Below are 13,099 nucleotides of genomic sequence, written 5' to 3'. Positions count from 1 at the left end.
TCCCTATTAAAATGTTTCCATTTCCATTCTCCCTGTCACACGTAATTAGAACAAAAGACAAACAGAAATTAAGCTGTAGGTATTTATTGAAGCACAGGTGGGAGCTCCCTAATTAACCACACGATGCTTCCAGCGCTGCGGGGAGCGGCAGAAGAACAACCACAGAGCTCATTTATGGTTGTCAGCATTTTAATGAGCCCCTGCAGGACCCTGGTACCACCTCCCTGCTTCTCAGCTGTGGCAAAATCTGCCAAGGTACCCTGAGGAAATGACACGGCAGAAGCAGGAACAAACTTGGAGCTTTAATAGAGCCCAGTGTGAGACAGAAACAAAGTTGGACAAAGTGCTCCCAGCAGGGCTCATTAGAGCACAAACTCACAGAGTTTGACTGCAGACAGCTCAGGAAGCCTCAAACTCTCTGGCATCAGCCTTTCCTCACAGCAGTCAAACAGCAGTGTCCAGGCAGGGCCAAGGTGGTGCTTCCTGGCAGCAATGCAGCTCATGGCAGGGGAAAGGAAACACCACACACACACCTCCCAAAGCTGCGCTTCCAAACACCCACAGAGACACAGAGCTGCTCTCCAGGCGTCAGCTGCACTGCTCAGACACTGCCACTGCAATGCAGTGAATGCAGCAGAGTGACTGCAACACACCCTGGCACTGCTACAGTCACTGCAACACAGTGCAACACACTGACTGCAACACACACTGTCACTGCAACAGAGTGACTGCAACACACACAGTGACTGCAGCAGAGCGACTGCAACACACAGTGACTGCAACAGAGACTGCAACACACACTGTCACTGCAACAGTGACTGCAACAGAGTGACTGCAACACACAGTGACTGCAACATACACACTGACTGCAACAGGGACTGCAACAGAGTGACTGTAACACACACTGCCACTGCAACAGTGACTGCAACAGAGCAACTGCAACACACACTGTCACTGCAACAGTTTGACTGCAACACAGTGACTGCAATACACACAGTGACTGCAACAGAGTGACTGCAACACTGTAGCACACTGCATCTGTAGCACAGGGACTGCAACACATGGACTGTGACACTGACTGAACACACACAGTGACTGTAACACATGGACTGTGACACTGACTGAACACACACAGTGACTGTAACACATGGACTGTGACACTGAACACACACAGTGACTGTAACACATGGACTGTGACACTGACTGAACACACACAGTGACTGTAACACATGGACTGTGACACTGACTGAACACACAGTGACTGTAACACACACTGCACCTTCAGGACCCAGCAGCTCCCCTAACTCCCAGCCCCCTCCTTCCCCCCCAGTCTGGGTGACCCTGCATTCAGACATCCAGGTTTAAATGCAGCACCTCAGGCCCTGTTCTCTGCTGCATCAGACCTTCAGCACATCCTTCTCTGCTCACTGAGAGAAACCATGCAAGAGGATGCTGGGTGAGGCACGTCTGCAGAACTCGTGCTCACATTTGCCATCAGTGTTTGGCCTAGAAAAGTTTTGAAGTTCACATAAATGGCTGAAAACAGCTGAGATGACAATTACAAACAAATATGAATATGAAATGTTTAAAAGTGTGGAACCAGTTAAGAGCTACCAGCATGTAATTCAATTTAAAAAACAATTTAAAAAAATCACTCTTGCAGCTGTGTAGCACTCACACCCACTGAGATAATTACAGTCATCTTGGTGTAGTTACTCTAAATGAGAGATTGGGCTGTTCCCTCTGAATTCCATTCATTCATCTTTAAACCTATCTTTAGCTGTCTAAAAAACTTATTCCATAAATCTAAATTATTAATCCAAGATTCATCTGTCCTTAACAACTCTGATAAAGTGAAATGGGACATGGTTTAGAGGAGTGGGATTGCAATCAGCTGATTTGGGGAATTGCTACTTAGATGAAATCTGTACTAAATACCCAGGCAAATGGTGCAATTCATAGAGGGAGAACCCTTTTCCACAGAAAAGTGCCTCGTCCTCACTGAAGTCACTCAGATTAGTGTTAGTCACTCAGATTAGTGCAACAATTTAATAGTAAAAAGTCAATGGTAAATGTCACAGGCTCTGAGATATAAGAATTTAATGAGAAGCTCTCCTCAAATATGTTATTTTCTTTCATTGTCTTATAGGGGAAGAAATAGTTCCCTCACCTTTAGGAAATATTCACATTTCTTGACCACTTTGCTCAGAGTATCCTTCACTTCTGTGTTTCTCAGACTGTAGATGAGCACTGGATCTGCAACAGTGTAAAAAACTGAGAAGACTTTCTTCAGTGCTTTGAGAGTCCTCGTTTTTGGTAGGACACCTATTAAGCTTCCATAAAAAAAGTGTAGCAAAAGTGAGGTGGGAAAAACAGGTGGAAAAACAAGGAAAGGAGGAAGAGAAAAGCTTGCATTTCTGGGATATTCCCAAACTCCAGGGTCAGAAATACTGCAATGACTGTTCTATTTTTGATTCCCCATTTGCAATGTATCAAGTCAAGAAGAAATGCAACACAGCCTGCAAAGCATCAATAATTAAATTTAATCATTCATCCATCATCACTGAGAGGTTACAGAAGAAAGATGACACTCTTACCATTGCCTGATTGTTTATTTTCTTTTTAAGCAATTCTTGAACATTGTCCAGACAATTGTGTGAGAGATCATTGGGTAATTTTCATTTTGCCTTATGCAAATTTTTTAACAAAATAATTTCCTTGAGTTTGGAAAGCATCACACAGAATTGCAGCAGGATGTTTTGACAACCATGTATTGCAACCACACCAGACCAGCACAACCAGTGGAAAACTGAAATACACATTTTCTAAGAATTGTAAAGACTGATGAAAGTTTCTGGATAGAAAACTTTATAAAAATCTGAAATACCCAGAAGAAGATTGAGGAAAATAAGAAATGGTATGACTTATCTTCCTTGGCAGGAGTGGGTGACCATTTCATAATCAAATGCTATATTGGCCTGGTTTCAGCTGGCACAGAGAAAATTTTGTTGTTAGTAGCTGGCACAGTGCTGTGTTTTGGATTTAGTATAAGAATAATATTGATAACACATGGATGGTTTAGTGTTCACTGTAAATTGAGATTTTAGTCTGCCAGGCTCTGGCAATGAGCAGGGGAACAAGAAGCCAGGAGCTGACCTGAACTGGCCAAAGGGATCTCCCACACCACAGAACAACATGCCCAGCAGGTAAACTGGGCAGAGCTGGCTGGGGGCACTGGTCACTGCTCAGAGATGGGCTGGGTGTTGGTCAGAACAGGAATTGTGCTGCTGGCTTTTATTCCTGCCTCTCTGTTTCATTACTACTACTACTACTACTACTATTATTATTATTATTATTATTATTATTATTATTATTATTATTATTATTATTATTGTTATTTTCATTGTTATTAGTAGTATTTTATTTTACTTTATTTTGATTATTAAACTGTTCTTATCTCAAGCCCTGCTTCACCTTTTTTTCAATTCTCTCCCCCTGGGGGAGTGAGTGAGTGCCTGTGTGGTCCTTAGTTGCCAGCTGGGGTTGAAGCTATGACAAACTAGAAAATATAACAGGTACTGAAGGAAATAATGAGAAAAAAAATGTTTTAATGTTTTTTATTTCAGTGTTAGTTATTACAATTATATGTTTCTCTTCTTTCTCTCTCCCTCTTCTCTCTTGTCTCATTATTATTTTTGTAAGGCTTTTTTTCTTGTTTGTTTTTTTTTTTTAGGGATTGGCAGTCTATTATTTGTTTAGGAAAAAGTGATCTTCCAGGGACCTGGTGTCACTTATTACATTAAATATTTTTGCACACACAAATAGCCTCTGTGCAGAGCCTCCCACCTGGACACATCAATGCCACAGTCAGTGGGAACAGCCAGTGTCCAAAGGACCAACACCATGAGGTTTAACAGGACCACTGGCCAAATTTGACAGGAAGCATCACTTAAGTGGCCACAGGCTCTTCCCCCAGCATTGCTGAGAATTAGAATTCAGCCAGGCTCCAAGGAGAAGGTAATTCCATACGAAATCCTCTATGGGAGACCATGTCAGGCTGTAATTATACCCAGGGAAAAACACACAGTAAGGAATCACAATTTGAGGGAATATGGGAAACTTTGGGAAAAAACATTGTCATCCTTGAATAGGTTTATTGTTTTAGCATCATCAGTGACCTTGGATGTTCCACCACACTCTCACTGTCCAGGAGATTGTGGATATGTCCAGAACTGGAGCAAAAAACCACTCAAGCAGAAGTGGAAAGGACCATTCTAAGTTCTCCTTACTATCCACACAGCTACAAAAATTATAGGAGATTCCTGGATTCACTACACACAGCCAAAGCCAGCCCCAGACCTGGAAATGCCTTTACAGCTAAGACTGAAACAAAATGTTCCATGAATTGTACTTGGGATCAAGGATTATCCTGTACTGCATTAGAGGGAGGACAAGGGATTCTGTTGATGGGTATAGTGTGTATGGTAGTGATTGTAACCATGGCTTTGTCCAAGCTGAAGTTCTAAAAATGAGAATAATAAGAAGAATGTTATTTTTGTACTTGCTTTGTAGCTCAATGTATTCTTTGTGGCCTGTGGAGAACCCACACTGGAGCAGAGGAAAAGTGTGAGAGGAAAGAAGCAGCAGAGGGGAACCCCCACACTGAGCACAACCCTCCCCACCCACTCTGAGTGCTGGGGACAGCACTGGAGGAGTCTGGAATGAATGAATAAACTTCAGCACAGAAATGGGGGAAGTACATGTATTTAGCATTTAATTTTTTTTCTCACAATCTAAACTATTTTAGTTGGTAATAAATTACATTGGTTTTCCCCAAATCCAGTATGTTTCACTCAGGTAGAAATTGGAAAATCATCTCTCTGTCTTTCTCTCAATCTACGAGAGTTTTTGTTCCTGTTTTTCCTCTTTTCTGCCTCTGCTCTGTCCCACTGTGGGGTGGAAGGTGTGAGTGGGAAATTGGTTATTCACCAAGGCTGACCCATCCCAGCAAGGGGGAAAATGCTGAGGCAAAGCTGATGCCAGGTAAGAGAAGACTAGAAAACCTTTTCTGTGCTGGCACATTTTTGTTGGCAACAGAAGGAGTTACATAACATCTAGAAAGCATAAACCATTTGAAATGAGCATCTTTAATTCACAATACAGATGTTGCACTTGGGAAACCATTCAGATACTTGGATGGGCTACTCCACCATTCACATCTGTCTCAGGGAGCCAGAAAACTTCAGAATTCCCTCCTTTAAAGCTTGCTTGACTTGCCTGTTCCTGAGAGAGTAGATGTATGGGTTAAGTGTCTGAGTCAGCACAGAGAAGAATAAAGAAAGAATTTTGTCAGAGTCCTGCCCACCTCGCTGTGCAGGGCGGATGTACCTGTAAAGACACGTGCTGTAAAACACCGTCACCACTATGAGGTGAGCTGAGCAAGTGGAAAATGCCTTTTTCCTACCTGCAGATGATGGTATATGCAAGATGGTGAGGATAATGCAGCCATAAGAAACAGCAGTTACTATCAGAGTACCAGGGAGGATGATAATGAGTATGATAAACATCAGCTGCTCGATGAAGCTTGTGTCTGTACAGGACAATTGCAACAACAGGGAAGTGTCACAGTAAAAGTGGTTCATGACATTGGGACCACAGAATGGCAACTGCACGGTCATAATGGTGGGAGGAAACATCAAGAGAAAACTCACTGCCCAGCAGCTCAGGATCAGCTGCAGGCAAAATCTGCTGCTCATGATAGCTGTGTAATGCAAAGGGTGGCAAATGGCAACATAACGGTCCAAGGACATCACTGCCATGTGGAAAAGCGTGCAGGTACCCAAGCAGTAGAAAAACAGCATCTGAAGGAAACAACCAAGCAGGGAAATTGTCTTCCTCTCTGTCAGGAGGCTGTACAGGGTGCTGGGGAGGAATGTGGAGGTGAAAGTGATTTCCAAAAGGGCAAAATTCCTGAGGAAGTAGTACATTGGGGTCTGAAGGAAGTTATTCATAAGAGTGATGCTGATGACAGAAATGTTTCCAAGCAGGATCAAGAAATAGGCAATGGCAAGAAACAGAAAGATGGTGATCTCCAAATGGCGGCTGCTAGCCAGTCCCAGGAGGACAAATTCCACCACAGTTGTGCGGTTCATTGGGACATCACTGCTGACAGAAAAAGAAAAGACCAGTTTTGGGAACTGTTGGAAAACAATTGAACATGTGTCAGTTTGCCTTTGCTAACATTACAGGACAATACCAGCAACAAACATCTTGTAAAAGACTGAAGCAGCCACAGCAACCACATATTAAAAATCCTGATCATGTAAAAGGAGTCCCAAGCTCCATTTCTAAAACTGAGTCCTTATTCCAGTCAAAACAATTCCTACATTTCCCTCCCAGCACACTTGAGAGAGGTGCAGAAGCTGTTTCTCTGAATGATCTGACAACATCCACCCTCCAGCAAACACAGGAAAATGCCCAGAGTGAGAACTTTGCCTGTGTCCAGAGATTTACCACAGAGGAATGCAGTCACGCTACAGACTGACCCTGAAGCAGGTTAGATTGGTTCAAGGACACATTAATATGGCAAAAGAGAAACTTACTGCAGTTAGAAGGAGACAGGGAAAGAGAGGTAGAGACTCTTCAGTGAAGAGGCCAAAGACAGCAATGCTGCAAAGTTCAGGCTGTCTGGCTACCCCTGAGTGGAGGTGAAACGCAGAGCAGTGCTTGGATGCTACAGCAAGCACCAGTGTGAGAGAGGGAATGGGGAAAACTTTGGGGAAGTTGTGTTTCTTTACCCTCAGCTCTGCAGCTCCAGTGGCTCAACTCTGATGCTGATGGACATTCTGCTTCAGAGCCCCATGTGCATCATCCCTCCGTCTCACCCTGCCCCAAGCTCAGTTCTCTGTCAAGTGCACCCATCTGGGCAATGCTGAACTACACCATGCCATTATCTCCTGAAGGGAAACCTGAAAACTCTGCCTGATCCGTTCAATCACACTCTTTTCCTGCAGGCTTGCCAGGTCCCTTCTGTGGCTTTTCAACTGCATTCTCCCTCCTCTTCGTCCCAGACATCAGCCCTCCTTGCTCTAAAAAGAGACTTGTCTTGTTTTGCACTCATGTTTCCCAGGTTTTATCTATTATCTGGATATTTTAATCTGGTTTTAGATTAATTTCAGATTAATTTCAGATATTTCTGAATGACTTAAGTAAACACCAATGCAATGAATTTCCAGGAAAAGCAAGCCCATCTTATTTAGCTGATAACCCATACCAAACAAGACACTCAAATTTCCCTCTTCAAATGCTCAACAAAAAGATAGCTATAAGCTGGGATGCACTTATTGCATTATTATTACTATTACTATTACTATTACTATTACTATTACTATTACTATTATTACACTTAATGCACTATTCCTATCAAATCATTCTCCTTAGTGCCCTTTTCCCAGCAAAACACAGGAGTTTATTGGCATCATCTTATGGTTGTTTCTCAAAAAACACCAATACAAAACAACTTCCCTCTCACAAACCATACGAAATATAGAACATATTTTTCAATACCACAGATAGACAGATTTTATCTGGAAGTTGACAGTGTTCCTCTAAACAAAAAAAATTCCCTCAGTAACAGCTCTTACTTTAGTTTGAAGACTAAAAGTTCAGTTTTCCAAGTCAATGCCCCTTTAAACTTTCTCTATTCTTTAAGAAACTTCACCTTAACTCTAAGGAATGCTCCAGGTAGTTACCATATCCACAACAATCCAGGATGCTACAAAAAGTATTGTGAGTCAGATTCTTTTCCACCTTAACTTAGCCTGACAATTGATTTTTGGCAATAAAATTTCCTCTCCAGTTCCTTTATATAATAGTGGCAGTGTATTACAGCCTTGTGTTTCCTCACTGTGTCAAAGCTCAGGGACCAATTAGGTATCAAAATCTGAATAAACACCTTGTGGGAAAACACCTGTGAAAGAACAGCAAGAACATAATGAAAGCACAGAGAAAATGAGACTGGGAAGGACCTCTGGAGGTCCAATCCTTGCTAAAAGCAAAGCTGGATAAGGTTGCTCATGACCTTCTCTCAGTTAAGTGTGGATATCTCCAAACACAGGAATGTATCAGCTTTCCTGTGGTGCCACAAATTCCCTCGTGTTTTCATTGTGAATATTTATTTCCTTTTGTGCAGCAAAGATTTGCTTTAAGCCATGACCAACACCTCTTGTTCTGAGAGGTCTGGCTCTAACCTGTCTCTAACTCCCCCTTGGTGGATGGTTCAGGCAGACCCCTCCTCTTGACTTTGTCTTCTCTCTGCTTCTCCTCAGGTGTGATTTGTTCTCTGATAAACTCCCTTGCCCTCCACTGGACTCACACCATTCTAATACCACCTTTGGGGTTTTTTTTGTACTGTGCACTTGTCCCAGTCTCAAAAGTGCCAACAAGAAGGATTTAATGCCTGGCCAGAGCAGCCTGTGGATGCAGCGTGGTGTGCAGTGACCCTTCAGTGTCCCACAGGCGCTGCTGCTGTGCTCAGCCGTCCTCCAGCAGCCACAGGGCTGTCCAGAGCTGCTCCACAGCCTGCAGCTGGGGTTAGCAGTGCAGGACAAGGGAGGGAGCACAGCCCACTCCAGCTGGTCCCCAGCTGCTCAGGTTCCTGCCAGAGGCTGAGCTCAAACACCAATGTCAGACAGGAATCACACCATCAGTAAAAGGATCAAGTCCAACCAAGATCATCGAGTCCAACCTTCAACCCAACACCACCAGGCCCTCTAAAGCACACCACAGAGTGCCACACCCTGTCAGTTTTTGAGCTTTCCAGGGATGGTGACCAGAGTATAAACCACCCTTCAGTACTATCATTGTTCTCTCTTCACTATCAGAAATCAAGTGACTAATGTGGATTCCTAAAGCAGAGACCTAAAGTGAGGAGGAAACACACCCTTGTAAGAACTTTTAAACTAAGCTCATTTCTAAGTCAGTGAGAAGGAGTACCCCAGATCCTTGCTTAAATTGGGACTCACTCATCCCAATCAGCTCATTTGTAGCTGTGGTGAGGAGGAAAGGACACTTACTAAAGAAAATCTCAGTTCTGCAGGATCAAAACACCACATTTGACACTTAATACTTTCCCTCTTCCTGAGGGAAGCAATTCAGAGGTTGGGCTTAATTCCTGCACTTCACACCAAGAACAACTAAACAAAATTACCAGTAACCATTTAGAATAGGAGGAAACATAAGGACTCCAAGTATCCCAAACTTGGGATACAAAGCCCATCTCTTTGTTTGTAACATGTTTTCCTCTAGTTTGCTGATGTTTCCAGAGCTAGAAATAAACCAGTAGCATATGATGTTTGGAAATCAGGAAGTTCTGATGTAGGAGTGGGAGCTCCATGATGGTTTGGGATATGTGTTTCCAGCAGGTTTACATGTCATTCTGCCAGTTGTTAATCCATGGTCTGTACCAGGGCTCATCATACTCAGCTCATTTATCATCCTGTGTGCCATGGCTCATTTGAGGATGGGGTGTGCTACTCTATCCTACCCCTTTGCCTTACCATCATCTAGGAAATGCATGCAATATATAGATGCAGTTGTATTTTAACTTGCATCATATACCATTAGTGGGCTTAAGCTTTTCAGAGGTGTATGCACTCACAGCAGCTCAGGCAGGACTGCTGCTTGTCAAAGTTAGAGCCACCTTGGAGAAGTTCACAGAGAACTGTCCCCCATGGAAGAGCCCCACGACATAACTGAAGAAACTCCTCTCCCTAAGCAAACTGAAAAAAGATTTCTAGAAGTGACAAACTGACAAAATCCCCATGTTTCTTTTTTTTCTCCCTCCTCAACTATAGCAAAAGAAAAGGAGTGAGGAGTTTTCATAGGTACCTGGCATTTAGCCAGTGTCAAACCACAACAATCAAGGCACAAAAAGAGTGAAAAAATGAGTATGTTTTTTGTGAAAAAACGAGCTAATCAGTGGTGATCAGGTGCTAAAAACCGTAACTCTTTATTCATACACATAAAGACTTCTGTGGGATAAGAGCTGAGGAGTTTCAATACCTAACTCAGACTTTATAGTAATCTGTCATTTCTCGCAGCTGTCTCCTGCCGGTATCTCACTGAGAGTGAGATGTCACATCACAGATCCCCAGCAGCCACCAGGGTAAGGAATACTGGGAATATAAATTCTGGAAGGGCTGGGCTCTTGTGACCACTGCTCTCACCTCAGGTTTTGGACAGGCTGGCACCAACACACAACCTTCCCAGCCCATGTTCTTTGTGCCCACAGGGTCCAGTGTTCCCCCCATATCTCTTACTGGGGATTCATAGTCAAGTGTTCACAAGTTGTCAATCCAGTCAGTGCCCAGAGATATCATGGCACAGCTTTCCAGCAGTTTTAGGTACTGTTCTTCTGTCACCTGCTCACTGGTGGCCTCTGTGAAGGCTCATCTCACCCAGTTATTAATTTTCATTGTCCTGCTGACCATGTCCTGTTACATTCGGCTGTTCAACTTGGGACTGAGGCAAGGGGGTGATACCTCTGTGACAGCTACAGCCACAGTGAGGTGACTGCCACCCCACAGCAGACTTCTAAAAGAAGACAGTCCACCACCACAGCCTAGTGTCTGTTGTTGTTGCCTGCAAAAGGACACTTTTGGGATTTCTGCATATTCCCTCATGCTCCCAGCCTGGAGGACAAGAAAAGTGACAGTGGCAAAAAGACACTAAATGGAATATATCAGTATTAGCAGGAAAATAGAGAGGTCCAAGACCAGTGTAACTCTGAGAGAAAATACACTTAAGAAAGGAAAATAGAATGACTCTACAGCTGTTCCTACCTTAGAGCAGAGAGCTGTAAGCAGATGGGAACAAATTTACATTTGACTGCAAGCTGTGGTGCTTTCATGTACTGCCTCTAAAATCCAAATTTCCCCCAGAGTTTAGCACAACACTGAACAGTATCTCTACAAGATCTGCAGCTTGCACTTTTCTTGGTGTCTCAGAATAACCAGGATGGAATTAGAATCAGGTCAGGACAAAGCAGGTAATTGCTATTGTAGGGGAGAGCAGAGAGTAGCAGAGACATTCTCTGTGCTGGGAATTTGGCCCAAAAGAGGCAATTTCTCCTGGTATGACCTGGCACATCAAATTTTTCTTCTCCTGTACCCTGGGCCCATTGCAAGGTTTTCTCTGGGAGAGAATTGAACTGACCCTCAAAGTGCTACCAGGGAGAAAGACTCACTAACCAAGGTGGGTTAATGACTGATTGAAGAGGAATAATTGCCCAGGGCAAACCAAATGGGGATTGTCCCCTTCTAATGTTTTTCCTTGGTTCAGGATGCACAGAAGGAGAGATTGGCAGATCAAGCCCTTCAGCATCTGTACAATTTTCCATTTTTCTATTTCCCACAGCCCATGGGGCAGGGGGGTTGGACCCTATGGAAAAGGAGATCCCTACATGAGTAAACCCCCCACAACTGGCCACACTGTGGAAAGTGTGCACGTCTGCAATTAATGCACATGCAATTATTGCACCCACAATGACAATCCCCTATGGAAACTGACACAAATCCACAGAGATTTCCTCTCTCAGTCCTGAGGCCTGCCTGATGCACTACAAGTCCACGTTAAACAATTAGAAAAGCACATTATGGCAATCCCTAGGCCTGGAGAAGGGATGCACCTCCAGGAATAACTGGGTTGGAGGTAGCTCAGTAATTAGTAACTACTGGTCAGCAATTGGGTATCTCTGGTACAGGTGGTCCTAAACCAAAAACAGACATCAAGAGGGTGGACAGGTCCTAAAACCTCCCTCACTGGGTAATTGCTGACAAAATGTGTCACCTTGTGGGAGAACAAGGTACAGTTTGTGGGTGGAGGGTGTTGCAAAAGGAAGTCCTCAAGAAATAATGGACAAATTACCCACCACTAATCTGGAAGGCTTGATAAGGAACTGGGATAAGATCAAAGCACGTCCTGAGGGCGGCTCCCTCAGGAGTCCAACACTGTCATCCCCCAGCCAGTCTAGAAATCAAACTAACCAGTTAAACCTGCTCTGAGTTGGGAAATTGGACTCTACTGCTCTCAGCAAGTGAACTGGGGAGTGGCAGGTGGATTTACGTGTGAAGGCTAACAGAAAAGAGCTAGAGAAATGTGATAATCCCATTCCTTTCCCACCCCCTTAAATCCTTGGCTACTTTTATGGTAGATACCAGGGTACAAATGTCAGCACTTCAAACTGAACTTGGCACTCATTGTGACATTAGGTCAGACAACAAAAAATAGATAACTGATGACTTTTGGTAAATCTCAATCCCAGTGCTCAGCCTGGGTAAAATCCTGGTTACTGGGGGATGAGACAGCCAGAGAAGTTGTCATGATTGTGAGGCCTCTACCAGCAAACCTTGGGGCTGGATCTGTTAAAGTGATGTGTCTGAACAGATGCCAGAGGCAGGGGATGGGTGTTTGTTCTCCCACCTCCCTCTCTGCATCTGTTGCAAACTGCTCCAAGTCTGCCTCCTTTAAAAAGAACAGAAGTGAAACCCTACCCACGGCCCTTGGGAATGCGTGGAGGAATTGCTGCAGTAACTGCAGGATTGCAGGAGCAAGGGGCAGCTGTACAATTCTCCTGTGTATAAACCCAACAGGGAGCAGTGGCGGACAGTGCATCACCAATGCCTCAGAGCTGGCACTGGCCCTGGAACAGCTCCTGTACCTCACACAGCCAAACTGATTCCCACAATCCAGCATCGGGCCCATCAGATCCGTCTGACTACTGGTACCAAAGACAAGTTTTTATTGTTCCCCTGCAATGCCACTGAAACTCCAGAAAAAGCCAAAACCCTCCAACAATGTATTTAGTGTTAGTGAATTAAAGCATTACTTTATTCTGGCCAGGATGTTGTTCTAGCCAGGATGTGCAACAGAAATAATTTCATCCACACATTGCCCAGAATCCTTGTGAAGAGAAAATCCTTCCATCACACATCACTCCTTACAAGATTTTTCAGATACTATACAGTCAAAACCCATGGAAATTCATTGGTTCAGTGTTCATTGGTTTCAAGGTATGAAGCTATTGATTTCCTATTGCTTA

General features: G+C 43.8%; 1 protein-coding gene and 1 long non-coding RNA gene across 2 annotated transcripts; one reads left to right on the top strand and one right to left on the bottom strand.

Annotated features, from left to right (window-relative positions):
* Positions 1–2,190: 2,190 nt before the first annotated feature.
* Positions 2,191–4,836, top strand: LOC111940148 (uncharacterized). Its single transcript, XR_002869426.2, has 3 exons — positions 2,191–2,316; positions 3,734–4,017; positions 4,573–4,836. It is a non-coding gene; the product is annotated as an uncharacterized LOC111940148 (long non-coding RNA).
* Positions 4,837–5,126: 290 nt separating this feature from the next.
* On the bottom strand, positions 5,127–6,323 carry LOC111940156 (olfactory receptor 6E1-like). Its single transcript, XM_023942729.2, has 3 exons — positions 5,465–6,323; positions 5,366–5,388; positions 5,127–5,283 (listed from the first exon to the last, which is right to left on the bottom strand). The coding sequence occupies exons 1-3, from the start codon at positions 6,150–6,152 to the stop codon at positions 5,185–5,187; spliced, it is 810 nt and encodes a 269-aa protein (XP_023798497.1). The 5' UTR covers positions 6,153–6,323; the 3' UTR covers positions 5,127–5,184.
* Between the last annotated feature and the right edge of the window lie 6,776 nt (positions 6,324–13,099).

This window comes from Cyanistes caeruleus, chromosome 27, assembly GCF_971803275.1.
Source record: "Cyanistes caeruleus chromosome 27, bCyaCae1.hap1.1, whole genome shotgun sequence".
In the NCBI taxonomy this organism is placed as follows: domain Eukaryota; kingdom Metazoa; phylum Chordata; class Aves; order Passeriformes; family Paridae; genus Cyanistes; species Cyanistes caeruleus.
The sequence above is the reverse complement of the archived record's forward strand: the minus strand, read 5'-3'. Positions and strand labels throughout refer to the sequence as shown.